A 17,665-nucleotide genomic window follows, 5' to 3' on the forward strand; every position below is an offset into this window, starting at 1 on the left:
TTCGTGGTTTTCAACTGTGGCTGCGTTGCACGTAAAAAGTGAAATTACATGATGATCCTTAAACCATAGTGACGAAAGTCTGCATGATGACGTGTTTCTTTCCCTACATCATAACTGTCAACCCTGTGAGGATTAATAAGCTCTTTTAATAGTTTTCTGTGTTCATAGCGGTTTTATTTCTTCTTCTTCTTTTTTTTTTTACTTTCATGGTCTCCATCAACAGTTAGTAAAAGTAACACTATCTGGGTGCCAGTGATTTAAATATTATAGAGAAGTCTAGGCACAGTGACAGAAGGAACCCAGCTCAGGGTTAACAGTGGGACTGAAATGTTTCCTTTCTTCTTCCTCATTTAGCTTTGGACGCTGGTCAGGTTGGCCTGGCGCTGTCCTACGCCCTCACGCTCATGGGGATGTTCCAGTGGTGCGTCAGGCAAAGTGCTGAAGTTGAAAATATGGTGAAGTTACCTTTTAGCCTTTTCCTTAATGTTAAATGACATAAAGGCAATTATTATGTAAAAAAAAACTCTTAAAACTTTTTTACATCATAGCTAACAGGGTGTGTTAGATCCTTCCAGCATCTGTTTAACATTTATTTAAAATAAAATATATACATCTTTTCTCAGTCTTATGCATGCCACGTCAGCTGGTTTTATATTCATCACAAGCTGTCTTCAAATTTAATACATGTCTCTGTAGGAGGGAGTTTCTGACATCCTGCAGAAGATACAGCTTATTTCTTAGAGGCTTGTTTACATTTGTTATTTAATAGTTTAACAATTTAGTATTTTGAGGTTTATTTGTTCAATTAATTTAATTATTCCCCACCATCTCCATTTTAGAATGTCTCCTTGTATGTGTTGAATGCCTGAACTTACTGATGCCCCTTCTTTTGGAAGGTACTATCAAAGGTGTCAAGTTAGGTTTGTGTAGGAGGCCTTGGAGAAGGAAATGGCAACCCACTCCAGTGTTCTTGCTTGGAGAATCCCAGGGACGGCAGAGCCTGGTGGGCTACCGTCTCTGGGGTCACACAGAGTCGGCCACGACTGAAGCGACTTAGCAGCAGCAGTAGTCAATATGTAAATTGCTTCCTTTTTTGAATATTTTCATTTTCTCCTAAAGAGAGAAAAATGATGAAACTGAAATTTGTCTATTTCACTCTCTAATAGATTAGAAAGCAGCTAATTATTAAAATGAGATGTAGTGACCATCCAGTTCTGTTCATCTACAACAGATAATCCTTCTATAGCAAAATATTAGTAATGATTTCTGTCCATACATACTGTTTTCATTGACAAGTATGTCAATGAAAATAAGTTTTAAAAACTTACATATGAAAATTGGGTCACTTAGAGTATTTAATTTCTCTAGAGTATTTAATTTCTCCAGGTCATTTAGTCTTGATATAATGTTGAACATGGTAGCCATAATAAATGTGTTACAAGACAATGAAAAAGGTACACATCATCATAGTACTTCTGTCTTTTGTAGATGCCAAGACCTGAGGTATTCTTAACTATAGAAATGCAGATATAAAGATACAAAAGCAGAAGTTTCATTTATAACCTGATATCCATTACAAAGACCCTCTGTTCCTAACTCGTGTGATGTCCTATGTTTCAGATGATTTCAGTAGAAAGGGTGATCGAGTATACAGATCTGGAAAAGGAAGCGCCCTGGGAATACGAGAAACGCCCGCTGCCGTCCTGGCCCCATGAAGGCGTGATCATCTTTGACAACGTGAACTTCTCATACAGCCTAGATGGGCCTCTGGTATTGAAGCACCTGACAGCACTCATTAAATCAAAAGAAAAGGTTTGCTTCAGCCACTTCGTTCTGTAATAGTTTCCCTGTGAACATTTAGCCCCGCATCTGCTATTGGCTCCCTGAGCGGTGTGTCGGGGGGAGGTCTTTTCATCCTATGTGTGTGAAGGCTCGATCGGTCTGTCGGTGGGAACCAGGGCAGGCTTAGTGAGAGTCGACAAGGCGGTAGGAACCTCTTCCCTGCCTACCTTGTGCCTCACCTCCCCTCTAGCTTCAGGTTCTGATGTTCACATACTCCCGGCACTCGGGTCGTCTGTAGGCTCTCCTGAAGCTTGCTGTCCTCCTGGCTCCCACTGCACGTGCTGTCCTCCTCAGAGACCCTTCCCGTCAGCACCTGCCTGGTGAACGGCTCCTCATTTTCTGAGCTTCCTCTAGCACGTCTGCTTCTGCAAGACACTCAATTCTTCCTCAGTGTCCTATGTCTAAAGAAAGTGACAGGCTAATGGATAAACAAATGTGGTGTATCCTCACAGTGAAACATTCAGCCTGAAAAAGGAAGAAAATCCCGATCTCAGGACATCAGGTTAAATGACAATACGACAGGCACAAAAGGCACCAGTACTGAGGGATTCCACTTACTTGGGATTTCCTAGAGTACTCAGATCCATAAAGAAAGAAAATAGGATGGTAGTTGCCATGACCTGAGCGAGGGGGATTGGTTGTTGTTGTATAATGCATATAGAGTTTCAGTTTTACAAGGAAAATATTCTGGAGGGACAACAAAGTGAATTCGCTTAACACTAAACGTAAAAATAGCTAGGTTGGTAAGTGTTACGTTATCTGTACTTTACCACAGTTAATTGATGGCATCTTTGACACGTTTTGTAATTTGGGGTCTGTATCTCACAGATCCCTAATGCTTCTTAAAGATCAGAGAGCATCTTATTTTCATCTCTGTTCCCCCACAAAATTGTATTTTTCAGGGCACACAGAGTGTGCTGAGAGACTCCTCGCTGGGAAAGTGAATGAGTAACACATAGTTGTGAACAACCAGTAACCAAAACACACACACAGCACAACTGCGTAAATAACCTATTACCTACCATGTTAAATACTTGGTATTTAACTGCTCTTTAAAACTCTTCCCACCACAGACCCATCTAGTGGACGGGAGCTGTAATTTAATGAATGATACCCTTGTGACGCGAATGAGTATTCAATTTAACGCCCAAATGATATGCACGGAAAAGCTTCAGTTAGTCACACAGCAAAAGCTGGCTCGTAGGTTGGGAAGGAAGTGAGGTTTGCTTGCTCGCAGACATTGTGTCCACCATATTTCCTGTTGTATACATATTTTCTGTTAATTTACCCATCTTAAGTTCCCCCAAAAGCCATAAAATATGAATTATCTAAGAAACTGCAATACAACTACATGCATTCTTCCATCTTAAAATCCCTGAGTCATAGGTCTATCCAAGCTTCTAAAATGTATGTAGGAAAATTGAGTCTGGAGAGTGAATTAAAAACTGCAATAATGTGACTTTTGATCTGTGTCTCAGTCCACTGTCAGTATCACTTTAGCTTCATTTCTATGTTTGGAGATGACACTCGGGCAGTGTGTTCATGAAGTCCTTTCACTCTACCTGTGTACATCCCAGGTTTCCCCGCCTACTCACCTGGCCCAGCCCCCGTCACTCCAGGACACCCCTTCCGTGTTGGATTTGATTGAGAGCTGGGAGTGGGGGGGACGTGGGAGTGAGCCAGCCTAGCACAACTGGGGCTTTAATTCTCTTTCTCTCATTTTCTCTGCTGCCCCGATTCCCAGAAGTAAATGGGAAAAATTAATAAAAATTAATTATGCTGGTTTCTAATTCATAGAAGAAATAGCAAGTAAAAATAAAGAATCAAAATGAGGTAAATAGCACTGTAGACTTCCTGAGTACATTCTGAACACGGGCTGCATTTTTCATTTAGATGATTTTGTGGTTGATTTGATCATTTTAGAAAGTACTGGGCCATTTTAAAGTGTTTTCTAGCTCTAGAGGTAGATTGATTTTGGTTTGTTATTTTTTTCTCGCTCGGAGCTATTACTTGGATAATACATTTTTACAGATGCTTACTAGACCTTGCTATAATGTGCAAAAATATTGGTTTCCTACCTTTCTCCTTTTTACATAATATATCCTCAGCAAACCCTCCCCTCACTCCCCGATTGTCCCAGCTTCCTAATTCCTTGCAACTCAGACTGTGTTGCCAGGGCCAGCAGCACCTACAACACCTGGGAGCCTCTCAGAAACGCAGAGTCTCAGGCCCAAAGAGACCTCTTTTCTCAGCATTGCATTTGAGCAAGACCTCTGTATAGAGTTTCTCTGAATGTCTTTGGTTTCAGGAATGTAAATTTCAGTGACACGGGTGGCACTCTCCATGGGTAATTCGTAAAACCCGTTGGTGACCTGGGAAAGACTTGCAGATGCTAGTTTTGATAAGTGAACGGTAGAGATAGCCTGGTCTGGGTTTTATTTGAGTTGTTCTTTTCTTACCTCTCCTCACTAGAGTGTTGAAGTTGCATTCCTGTGGCCCTGCGCAGCCCTCAGTGTTCCTTCCACATCTTGGCCATTTACCCAAAGTCTACAAATATCCCAGTTTACGCAGATGCATCAGTTTCAGTATAGCTGATAGGTATTAATAGCATGGGCTTCCCTGGTGACTCAGTAAAGAACCTGCCTGCAACGCAGGAGACCCAGGTTCAATTCCTGGGTTGGGAAAATCCCCTGGAGAAAGAAATGGCAACTCACTCCGGTATTCTTGCCTGGAGAATCCCATGGTCAGAGGACTCTGGCAGGCTGCAGCCCATGAGGTCACAACAAGCAAACACAGCTTAGCGACTAAACCACCACCAATATGAGTAGCATAGTAGTCAAGCAGTCAAAATCACTCAGTCGTGTCCAACTCTTGCGACCCCATGGACTGTAGCCTGCAAGGTTCCTCTGTCCATGGGATTCTCCAGGCAAGAATACTGGAGTGGGTTGCCATTTCCTTCTCCAAAGGTGATCAGCTTAAGTCAGGTTTAAATCCTTATGAGTTTACCGATGGCATTTTGTTGATGCTGATCACCATAGAAGTGTACAAACATTTTCACAGACACAGTTCTCACCTGTATTGTGTTGTGTGTTATTTTATATATTAAAACACCCAGAAATGGAGGCATACCTGGTTTTATTGTGTTTCAAAGTGCTGTTTCTTTGGGGGGTTCTGTTTTTTCACAAATGGAATGTTTGTGGCAACTCTGCATTAAGCATGAGCAGCAACACCATCTTTCCTATAGCATTTACTCACTTCATATCTCTGTCACATTTTGGTAATTCCTGCAATACTTCCAATCTTTTCATTATATTTGTCATGGTGACCTGTATTCACTGTTCTTGAAGTTACTCCAACCCAAAGAGGGGCCATGTGATGGTTAACATTTTTTAGAGGAACAAAAATTCAGAGGAAGAAAAATAACTGTATGACTTGAATAATTTTTTGATATTCCCATTACTGTGGTGGTCTGGAATGAAATCCACATGTTCAAAATATACATGTACACAGGACATATATATTTTCTCTAGGACCTGCCTAGATGCAGAAAGTGTCCCATCTATATTATATAAATCAGGATTTATCATGTCGTACAAAATAGGTACAAAGAAAAGCCACTTTTCTTTCTGTTAATGTGTCCAAAGTTAAATTTTTGAAATTGAATTATTGTCTTTACAGACTTAAGGTTTTAAACTTTGGAAGTATTTAATGAGAAAATAAGTCAAGTTACCATAGTATATCAGTGCTCAGAGTGGTTTGGTTCTTCCCTGTTTTTAAAATTTATTTACAAGTGAGTGAAAAGCACGTCCCCCTCTGTGTGAGTGTGAGCTTGGTGGTGAGGGAGATGATGATGAAGACAAAACACAAACGTCAGTAAAGCCAACTTCAGAAGCCCGCAGAGGGGGCACGGCTGGTCACAAGTTGCCGGTGCTGGCTATGCCCTCTGGGCTTGGCTAATATCGTGGACTTCCCAGGTGGCGCTAGTTGTAAAGAACCCACCTGTCAGTGATAGAAATGAAGAGATGCCGGCTTGATCCCTGAGTTGGGAAGATCCCCTGGAGGAGGAAATGGCAATCCACTCCAGTATTCTTGCCTGGAGAATCCCACGGACAGACGAGCCTGGCAAGCTACAGAGTGTCAGACATGACTGAAGTGACTTAGCACACATGAAAGCATATCCTATGCCCCACCAGGGAATTTGTAGTCTGCCACCTAATTGGTAAAAAAGACCAATTTCTGCATACATGTTTGAATTCGGACAACTAACCAGTTTTTACAGTGAAGTTTTACTCCTGATCTGCATTTTACATGCATTATATTGAATCTTTGATCTTATTGTTAATGCACTTAATTTCTCTTTGCTTAGATTTTAATAACTTGGCTGATACTTGACACGTATCTTTCCAGGGTTTAATTATAAGTATTAATTAGTTTGTAAAATGTCTTTTGAAGTCCTGAGATGAAAGGTCCCATATAAATAGAAAGTGGTGTTTGTGTTGTTGTTTTTGTTGACCTCATTATGTGTGTTTTGTCTACCTGGCTACTGCCTTTTAAGACACTGAGACTTGCATTTAAAATTTTAAGATGTTTCCTTTCAAGACAAGTCATTGGTAAGGTATTTATTATCTGGAAGTGATTTACTTTGTCTACGAAAGAATACTTCTCTTAACTGAAAGAAATCTGGAAATCTGAATATTTGTTTGCATGTAAGACTTCTGACTCGACTTGATGACATATCTGCAAAATTGCTCACATAATTCTCAGTGTTTAAAATATCTAGACACTAGGAATACAACTAATGTAAAAGTTGAATTCTAATGGAACACTTGGAAAGCTTCTGACTTTTTGCTGATAGTGGACTGATTCTGTTCTTCGAACCAGGGGTCTTAACCATGGCACATTGGTCAGTGTCTGTCGTTTTTGGTTTCTACCATCTGGCGTGTGCTTCTGTCATCGAGTGGGTAGACTCCATGGCTACTGATCATCCTGCAGTTCTCAGGACAGCCTCCCTTCCCCAGCAAAGAATTACCTGACCCCAAATCTCAACAGCGCCACAGTTGAGGATCTAGAGAGACTACACTCAGTAGAACTTTTAAAATTCATCTTCAGCAACTAGGATTTTTCCTAGGTTTGTTGCATATTGTTAGTTATTAATCCCTCCTGGATCTCTTTACAGGTTGGCATTGTGGGAAGAACAGGAGCTGGAAAAAGTTCCCTCATCGCTGCCCTTTTTAGATTGTCGGAGCCTGAAGGTAAAATCTGGATTGATAAGATCTTGACAACTGAAATTGGTCTTCATGATTTAAGGAAGAAAATGTCAATTATACCTCAGGTATGCACATCAGAGCATTTTCACATGTTCTTTTTATACACCATCTAAAGTTTAATTTCTTTTGATTTCTTGTTTTGTAGTTGGATGAAACTGTTGATTCTTTTTCCCCCAGTAGAACATATTTTTTAAGTACAGGTATTTTCACAGATACTTTCTCAGGTATCAGGTTTTTTTGTGTTGTTAGTTTGTTTCTTGTGTGTGTGTATGGTTTAACAACTTTTGTGATAAGATTTCTGGATTTAAGCTTCTTCAAGTGCTACTGTTTTGCCCACTGATAACCACATAATTCTGAGAACACAATTATAAATGGTTTGTTTAACATATGAAAGGTCTGTTGGGAAAAACAGGCATCTTAAATGTATTAATGATGGAATTTTGCTATAGGAAATAAGCTGCATCTTTAGAGTTGAAGGCTTTCTGTGAAAGTGTAGGACTTTGAGAATTAGGGCAAAGTTTTAGAAATTAGCCGTTAGTAAATGGTCTTAACCAGGTACGCCATACAGAATAGTGAGGAAAAGCACAGGACATGGAATTCCATCTCCTCTCCCTTTCAAGGCAGCTAACAGTACCAACTGCTCGAGCTGCTGTGAGGACTAAGTAGGTCAGTGTGTGTGGATCGATTCACATAGGCCCAGTACACGGCTTCTGTGTTGGTGGAACATTGAATTAACCATCTCTTCCTGGTTTCTGATTCTTCCTTTGTTTTAACGTCTTAAATATGTTTGATTTTTAAGGAGTGCTTGATTATTTGCATAGTAGATGCTCTTGTCATTCCTTGTTTCATCCACTTAAAATAATGCAGAGGATGTCTGTTGATCAGTTACTGTCCTCCATGTATATAGCCAAGGACAACATAGACCCTGTGCCTTCATCTTTAATCCTGCCCTCTGCTATGATAAACTTGCTGGTTTTATTTTTTTATCTTTGGTATTTTAAAAAAATTCTCTACAATCATCTGACCATCAAGGAATGCTGAGAAAAATAGCTACCTTTAAGAGAACCGTAGAAAAGAGAGATTAAGAGCCAGGCAAATGTGCTTCCTGGAATGCGGGTATAATAAGCTCTGAAATGTTATTAGGAAGCATACAGAACATGGCACCCAAAGGAAGGAGAACATGGACTTGTTTCTTATGACTGTACAGCTGTTACTCCCTACCCCTGTCCTCTAAAATACCTGGAATTAGTATAAGTACTTTTGGAATCAAGATATTCTTTTTACACCACAGTGAAATGCCACCTCATACCTCTAAAGATGTCAACTATTTTTAAGAAAAAAAAAAAAGAACCGAGTGTTCCCAAGGATGTGCAGAAATTAGAATCCTTGTGCATTGCTGGTGTGTGTGCGTGCTGAGTCACTTCAGTCATGTCCAATTCTGTGCAATGCTATGGACTGTAGCCTGCCAGGCTTCTCTGTCCATGGGATTCTGGACAGGAATACTGGAGTGGGTTGCCATGCCCACCTCCAAGGGATCTTCCCAACCCAGGGATCAAACCTGCATCTCTTAAGTCTCCTGCATTGGCAGGTGGATTCTTACCTGAAGTACTTAGAGCGGTCGGTTCTTGGTGGCTGAGTTGGTGATTAATGTAGAAAATAAATGTTTCTAGGTTCCCACTTTTAAGTTTTGATTTTACCCATCTCTGAAATGGGCCAAATGAGATTAGTTCTAAGACATAATGGGTGTGTCTGTTAAGTACTTTTATGTCCTTGGATAAAAGGATTCAGAAACGTGCCCTGTATTACTTTTAATGCTTCTTAATAAGAAAAGGTTGTATGCTTGTGTACATAAAAGAACTCTAAATAAAGAAATAGCGTTAGATGATTCTTGGCTCTGCCAGTAATATTTTGGAAGCACATCTGAGGCAAAGACTAAACATCCCTTGACATCACCACGTTTTGGTTCTGTTCCATCAGTTTCCACCCTTCGTTTGAGCATGCTCTGTGTACACACTCCAGGGAGCATGCTTACAAAACAGTGCTAAGCTTTGTATCCATGTAGATAACGATCACTAACTATTGTAAACACAGAACTTTATTTTTTCACTCTCTATGTCTTTGTTTCTGAGGTGCAATGCTATTTGATAAAAGAGAATGTTTGTGTTACATGTCCCAGGAGATTATTCAGGAGGCAGCCAGGGATAGAGCATAGACCGAGTGTCAACAGGAGCCACCTTTTAATTCTTGCTCTGTCTCATATGACCGTAGGGCCTTGAGGAAGTCACTTGTCTGGAGGTCCACTGTCCTGGTCCTTGAACCAGGTCTAGAAACTAATGTGACACAGATTTGTTGTGAGATATGACTAAGGACTTTCCTGGTGGTTCAGTGGCTAAGACTCTGCTCTCAGGGCAGGGTGCTCAGGTTCAGTCCCCGTTCAGGAAACTAGGTGTCACATGCCATAACAAAGACCAGGTGCAGCCAAACAAATAAATTAAACAAATACTTTTTAAAAATATGTGGGGTTCCCTGGTGGCTCAGATAGTAAAGAATCTTCCAGCAATGTGGGAGACCTGGGTTCAATCCCTGGGTTGGAAAGACCCCCTGGAGAAGGAAATGGCTACCTACCCCAGTATCCTTGCCTGGACAATCACGTGGACAGAGGAGCCTGATGGGCTACAATCCATGAGGTCACAGAGAGTAGGACATGACTGAGTGACTAACACTAAAAATGTAACTTAGATTACAAAATGTTTGTGGCCCATGGCTGATTCTTGGGACCAGTCAGTCAGTCAATAGTAATTATAAGTATTCTTAAGATTGAAGGCACTGACCTTTCAGGTGTTATTTCTAAAAGACTCACACATTTTGGAAAGGCTTTGCTCTTTCTTTTCATGTTTTTGTAGTCCTTGGTGATTTTCATTACTTTTATTGCTTATAACGTAAATCACATTGTTTATAGAAATTTAAAGAGCAAAGCAAAATTAAAAAGCAACGCAGTAGAGTTTTAGGGAAAAGCCTAACTGAAAAATCTATGTAACATCTTTTCTCCAAGGAGCAAGAGGAAAGAATATCACTTTTTCTCTTGGTTGTTGGCTCCCCTCCCACCAGGTTCTTTCCTGACCATCACCCTGTACCCCAGTCATACTTTCCAGTCCCCCACAAAGACCTCTGGAATTTTTCTCAATGCTTTCAACATTCTTGACAGCTGTCTTGCTCTCCTTGAAGACATGACTTCTGTCTCTTATTTCTGTTGCTCTAGTTTTTATTGCAGCCCCTGACAAGTTACACAGTATTAATAATAATTCCTAACACTTGTGGAATTCTTAACACACGTTGGCCTCTTTCCTTCCCTCTCCTCCTTAATCCTCATAATTCTCTTGTTATCCTTATCTGACAGATTTGATAACTGAGGCACTCCGAGGTTAACCCACGTAGCAAGTAAGCTGCAGAGCCTGAATTTCGTATGTATTTTATGGTGATTCCCAACTCCAGAGCCTGAGCAGCTGATCACTCTGTGAGGATTTCAATACCCTGTTGACTGTCATCCACAGTAGAACTGCTTCGTATCATGATTTCATGTCCACACTCACACACACAGAAAAATTTAAAAAAACATTATTACTCTATATGCTGCTTTTCACTCTCCATTCTTCTAATTAGCTTTGCTCTTCTTGTAAATGGATTTTAAAACCATCTAGGATATCCATTCTGTTCCAGCTAATATAAAAGATAAAATGACAGTCACAAGGCACAAAATTGACTTTCTGATCCGTTGACTGAGCTTGCAGTTGGATAGGTCCTGCCCCTCCCTGTCCCCTGTTGGGCTGGGCTCCTGGTCAGTGTTAGCATCACTGTTGTTCCAGCTTCACACATCAGCCTTGCACCGGTAGCCCCATTTGCCAGTAAGGAAACTTGAGTCTTGGGAAGAATAATAAGTTACCCCAAGTCTAATCGCTAATATGAGCCTCTTTGGATGATTCTTTGTACCTAGAGAAAATGGCACAAGGAAATTTATGGCACAAGGAAATGTTTTCTGTTGAAGATGGATTCCATGTGAATTCAGTGTTTATGATTGTAGCCCAGAAGTCGGCACAGATCAGCAGCCATCATCTTAATTATGATTAGATTCATTTCCTACATTTAATAGTTTTTCTCTCTATCAAAGCAAAAGCTTGGTATTTTCTAAACAGCCCCCTCTGCTCTTTTGGTATTTCTGTTCCTTGCATTTTCTTCAGTAAAGTTGAAGAAGGTGAACCAGAGCCATCTCTTTGACTTCTCCATGGTTTTCTGGTTTTCTTTCCCTTTTTATCTTGTTGAGAATTAAACTGAAAGAGAAGAGTAGGATATGATGTTACTAGTAAAGAAATACAACTGGATTCTAGCCTAAAGTAGTCACCCTTTGTTCCTGACACTGAAGTCTTCTTCTTGGAACTGCTCCCTGGAGCCCCTGAAAGAGGACTTTACATGGCTTAAATTCTTCTGTCTGTTGGCAAACAATGTCCTTTTCTTCTGAATATGGATGATGATTAGTTCATTCAGAGGCTACAGGATCTAAAAGAAAAAAAAGATGAGGGTACCAAAATTTAAAGTGACTTCAGGTGCTTCTCTTATTCTTGAAACAGGGAGATGAGTTTCCACTTATGAAAAGTCCTCAGTTTAGAAAGGAAAACAGAGCTTTAGGACACCAGGAAACAGCAGCAGTAGATACTTTTTTAAAAAAATTTAAAGTATAGTTGATTTATGAAGCTTCCCTGGTGGCTCAGTGATAAAGAATCCTCCTGCCAGTGTAGGAGATGCGGGTTCAATCGCTAGGTTGCCAAGATCCCCAGGAGGGGGAGATGTCAACCCACTCCAGTATTCTTGCCTAGAGAGTTCCATGGACAGGGTAGCCGGTCAAGTTTACAGTCTGTGAGGTCGTGAAAGAGTCAGACACGATTTAGTGATTAAACCACAACAATTGTTAATTTACAATGTTGTGTTAATTTCTTAGTAGTAGCTACTCATGATAGTCTTAGTTTGGGACTGAAATAATTGTGCTTTATTTGTCTTGTTTGTAACCATTTGTACACTTTTTGTCTTGTCCTGGGTCATTTTAAGCATTAGACGTTTAGTAGGTAAGGTTTCTTTGTAGGATTGTTATCCTACAAAGATAACAATCTTTTCTTCCAGCAGCCTATACTAAAGGTCCCTTAAGACTGCCATTCTTTAGTATTTCGGTTGTGTCAAGGGTATCACTAAACTAAATGGTGTGATTCGGCGTGGCCATTTTTGGGTCACACACCTAATATGAATTCGTGTCATATTCATAACAAAGGAAAAAGTTACTATTGAATATCGCACAAAGGATTACATCTGACTTTAAACCTTGATGAAAAACAGATTGGAAACCGATGCTTCATTTAAAATACTACGTTGTACAAGAGTGTTTGTTCTTCAACTGTACTGTGCCAGCTACATTTTATTAAGTGAGGTTTAATTTTGTGCCTTCAGAAAAGAAGATTCTTAGCCTAATAAATTTAGTGTATATTTACATGAAGTTTGTAGTTCTTACCATAAATCTCTGCACTGAAGTGTTCTGCCTGCTGAATAGTTTTACAACACTTATTTATATGATTATTAACTCTGTTGGTTATAAGTGGGTACTTTAATAATAATATCTGTCAGAAATGATCATTAATCTGACCCTTGTCTGCCTTCGGAGTATGTGTCTACCGTGAGCACTGTTGTTACCTTTTGAAGATAATATAATGGTTTCGTATTTGGCAAGTGGATGAAAGTAGAGTGAGTAGAAACCAAAATGATCACCACACATAAAATACATTGACATATTAAAACAGACACTGTTCACAAATTGCCTGCTGTCTTTATAGCTTCAATCAGTTAGTGTTCTGGTACATTATTCTTTTCATTCCACAAGTTTTGATTGAAATTTTACTGATTTTGAAATATGTTTTTGACGTGTCATAGCAAACAGAAATATTCTTAGGTACAAAGCAATTGTTTTTCATCCATTGCTGCTAAATAAACAATAGATGCTGCCAAGTATATCCTCTGAGAGCAACAATAATAGACTTAGGTGAGCACCCTTACAGCATTGTGAGATGGTTAATTTCTTTTCTTTTTGTGACAATCAACAGTGGATTGGTGATAATTAGCAGAATCCCCCTGAGGCCTATAGAGTGTCTGAGGGCTCCATTTAACACTTAGCATAAATCAACTACAGGCCTTGGTCAAGGGTTCAGAAGTGAAGGATCCTTCGTTTTAGTCCCCTAGTATTTGGAGAGACTCATTCACTTCAACAAGATTTCCAAAGAGAAGAAGTTGAAGGAAGTGACAATGGAGTGAGGCCCTTATTAAGAAATCTGTTATTGAACGTCAAATGGGGTTCCCATTCTTTTTCTCTGGAACAACCCAAACCACCATTCCCAAACGTGTTGATCCTGTGGAACCTTTTATTGCTCAAGGAAGGAAGGAAGATCTGTCTTTTTGTAAAAAATAGTATTTATTTATTCTATTTGGCTGTGCCGTGGCTTTGGTGCAGCACATAGGATCCTTAGTTGCAGCATGTGAGACTCTAGTTCCTGACCAGGGATTGAACCCTGACTCCCTGCATTGGGAGTGCTGAGTCTTGGCCACTGGACCACCAGGCACATCCAAAAAGTCTTGCCTTTCAAAACCAATTTATTCCATAGATTAGCTTAAGTAATGACTCTAGAGTATATTATGAAAAGCAGATTACTTCATCAAAACAAACACCTCTTGGGACTGCCCTGGTGGGCCCAGGGTTAAGAATCTGCCTTATAATACAGGGGATGTGGTTTCGATCTGCAATTTAGTACCTAGGATCCCATATGGCATGGAGCAGCTAAGCCCTCATGCCTCGTGACACAGCGAAGGTCCCGTAACCTTGTTATTAATGATTATAATGAATGTTGGGAGATTTTTGAATTTAAATTATTTTCTGTAAGCATTTCTGTTAGATAAAAATAGTTTACTGAAATAACATTTCCTATTTTGGGATATATAGGAACCTGTTTTATTCACTGGAACAATGAGGATGAATCTGGATCCCTTCAATGAGCATTCAGATGAAGAACTGTGGAATGCCTTAGAAGAGGTAATTTATGTAGTGTAATTAACATGTTAACATCAGTTCCTGTGTGTGTACATTTGTAGCATTGCAGGTAATTAATGGGAGCCCTTCAGTTTAACAGGCTTTGTTTACCTCCTAGAAGAACGTTAATGACATTGGTGCACTTAAAATGTGTGTATTGATGATAATGATGTGTATTGATGATAATGAAAACCAGCAGTATAATGCCTCACACTTGTTGGCTTTTTCCCTAGAACCCAAAGCAACTAGATAACATGGTTTTGTCCTTAGCAGAGTGCTGAACTAGAAGTTAACATTAGGGGTTCAAATTCTACTAGTGACCTAGTGAATTAATATCCTAACTAGCCTGCAGTATGCTACTGGAGATCAGTGGAGAAATAACTCCAGAAAGAATGAAGAGACGGAGCCAAAGCAAAAACAACACCCAGTTGTGGATGTGACTGGTGATAGAAGCAAGCTCCAGTGCTATAAAGAGCAATATTGCATAGGAACCTGGAATGTTAGGTCCATGAATCAAGGCAAACTGGAAGTGGTCAAATAGGAGATGGCAAGAGTAAATGTCAATGTTTTAGGAATCAGTGAACTAAAATGGACTGGAATGGGTGAATTTAACTCAGATGACCATTATATCTACTACTGTGGGCAAGAATCCCTTAGAAAAAATGGAGTAGCCATCATATTCAACCAAAGAGTCCGAAATGCAGTACTTGGATGCAGTCTTAAAAATGACAGAATGATCTCTGTTCGTCTCCAAGGCAAACCATTCAGTATCACAGTAATCCAAATCTATGCCCTGACCTGTAAGCTGAAGAAGCTGAAGTTGAACGGTTCTATGAAGACTTATATGTCCTTCTAGAACTAATACCCAAAAAAGATGTCCTTTTCATTATAGGGGACTGGGATGCAAAAGTAGAAAATCAAGAAACACCTCGAGTAATAGGCAAATTTGGCCTTGGAGGACAGAATGAAGTAGGGTAAAGGCTAAGGTAAAGAGTTTTGCCAAGAGAATGCACTGGTCATAGCAAACACCCTCGTCCAACAACACAAGAGAAGATTCTCCGCGAGGACATCACCAGATGGCCAACACTGAAATCAGATTGATTATATTCTTTGCAGCCAGAGATGGAGAAGCCTATACAGTCAGCAAAAACAAGACCAGGAGCTGACTGTGGCTCAGATCATGAACTCCTTATTGTCAAATTGAGACTGAAATTGAAGAAAGTAGGGAAAACCCCTAGACCATTCAGGTATGACCTAAATCAAATCCCTTATAATTATACAGTGGAAGTGAGAAATAGATTTAAGGGCCTAGATCTGATAGATAGAGTGCCTGATGAACTATGGACGGAGGTTTGTAACATTGTACAGGAGACAGGGAGCAAGACCATCCCTAAGAAAAAGGAATGTAAAAAAGCAAAATAGCTGTCTGAGGAGGCCTTACAAATAGCTGTAAAAAGAAGAGAAGCAAAAAGCAAAGGAGAAAAAGAAAGATATACCCATTTGAATGCAGAGTTCCAAAAAATAGCAAGGAGAGATAAGAAAGCCTTCCTCAGTAATCAGTGCAAAGAAATAGAAGAAAGCAATAGAATGGGAAAGACTAGAGATCTCTTCAAGAAAATTATAGATATCAAGAGTGGAGAGTGAAAAGCTGGCTTAAAGCTCAACATTCAGAAAACGAAGATCATGGCATCCGGTCCCATCACTTCATGGGAAATAGATGGGGAAACAGTGGAAACAGTGTCAGACTTTATTTTTTGGGGCTCCAAAATCACTGCAGATGGTGACTGCAGCCATGAAATTAAAAGATGCTTACTCCTTGGAAGGAAAGTTATGACCAACCTAGATAGCATATTGAAAAGCAGAGACATTACTTTGCCAACAAAGGTCCGTCTGGTCAAGGCTCTGGTTTTTCCTGTGGTCATGTATGGATGTGAGAGTTGGACTGTGAAGAAGGCTGAGAGCCGAAGAATTGATGCTTTTGATCTGTGGTGTTGGAGAAGACTCTTGCGAGTCCCTTGGACTGCAAGGAGATCCAACCAGTCCATTCTGAAGGAGATCAGCCCTGGGATTTCTTTGGAAGGAATGATGCTAAAGCTGAAACTCCAGTACTTTGGCCACTTCATGTGAAGAGTTGACTCATTGGAAAAGACCCTGATGCTGGGAGGGATCGGGGGCAGGAGGAGAAGGGGATGACAAGAGGATGAGATGGCTGGATGGCATCACTGACTCAATGGACTTGAGTCTGAGTGAACTCCGGGAGTTGGTGATGGACAGGGAGGCTTGGCGTGCTGCGATTCATGGGGTCGCAAAGAGTCTGGCACAACTGAGCGACTGAACTGAGTTCAACTGAACCCTGTAGCATTCATTTTATTCCTTTGTTCTCAGGTAATATCTACTCAGTGTGGGCAATAGTAGTTTTTCATTATTAACTGAAAGGTAAATGAAATCATGGTAATTAAATGCTGTGAAGTTTCAGAAAAGTTTTTTCAGAATGGTAAATCACACAATTGGATTGTGATAATAATTATTTTTGGGGAGTCATGTGATTTTAATGCTGCAACATGAATACAGGTAACAGAAGAAACCTGGTGCTTCTGTTCAGTTTTTATATGTTTAGGTTCATTTCTAGGGCATTTTCTATTATTTGTGTTTGACTTTCCACCACTTCCTTGAATTTCCTTACCCTTGCACAAAAAAGATTTTGACTGTTAGGGTGCTAATGGTTTGTATATTTTAATACTAATTATTTTGTATATTTGCCCTAGTTCTAAAATTAATTCTAAGCTACTTATGGCAGAAACTCTTTCTAGGTTTCTAAACCATACAGAGGTTCTTAATTCCTCATGTGACCTAGCCTCAGTTTTTTGCTTTTAAAAAGTAAGCACTTAATAGTTACTGAATAATTGCTTGATCTCTTCATTTCAGAAAAGTGTGGCTTATTTCCTTAAAAAAATCATATTTTTGTCATTATTGTACAAATCCCAGTGACCAATTGCTCACATTGTGTTTTGAATTTATACCTTTTGTCATTTAGTGTCACTATTCCAAGCTCTGAAATCTGCAATTTATACAGATGGGTTTCAACTCTGAGCATTTTGATTCTGAGGTGTCACAATTTCCTGCCAGTAATTCTAGTTTCTGAAAGCAGATTATCTTCGACAGTCAAAGTTTTTTTGTTTTTTTTTTGTTTTTTTTTTCTTTTTAATTTTGTAATACTGGTTAATCTTGTAACAATAGATTAAACACTATCCACTCCCATAGGCTGGGGAAATAAAACGTTATGTTGTGTCTTGTGTTTCACAAGATTTTAATTCACTATGAAACTTTCATGACATTAAAGTTAAACAGCCTGGAGTGGCCTAGTAGTATAGTGTTAAACTTGGGAAAGAAGCCCCCTGAATAGGCTTAAGGGTTACAGCTGTACCGTTAGTCATTGTTTGAA

At 39.7% G+C, this 17,665-nt stretch overlaps 1 protein-coding gene across 7 annotated transcripts in view; it reads left to right on the plus strand.

The window, feature by feature from the left end:
- Positions 1-17,665, plus strand: part of LOC102398488 (ATP-binding cassette sub-family C member 4) — a 171,844-nt gene that overhangs the window by 140,140 nt on the left and 14,039 nt on the right. For all 7 annotated transcript variants that reach the window (XM_045162549.1, XM_045162553.1, XM_045162554.1 and 4 more), the window contains 4 exons: positions 355-455; positions 1,621-1,812; positions 7,019-7,174; positions 14,137-14,226. In XM_045162549.1, coding sequence (XP_045018484.1) covers positions 355-455; positions 1,621-1,812; positions 7,019-7,174; positions 14,137-14,226 — 539 coding nt within the window. The remainder of the gene's footprint in view (positions 1-354; positions 456-1,620; positions 1,813-7,018; positions 7,175-14,136; positions 14,227-17,665) is intronic.

Source organism: Bubalus bubalis, chromosome 13 (assembly GCF_019923935.1).
Source record: "Bubalus bubalis isolate 160015118507 breed Murrah chromosome 13, NDDB_SH_1, whole genome shotgun sequence".
NCBI lineage: Eukaryota > Metazoa > Chordata > Mammalia > Artiodactyla > Bovidae > Bubalus > Bubalus bubalis.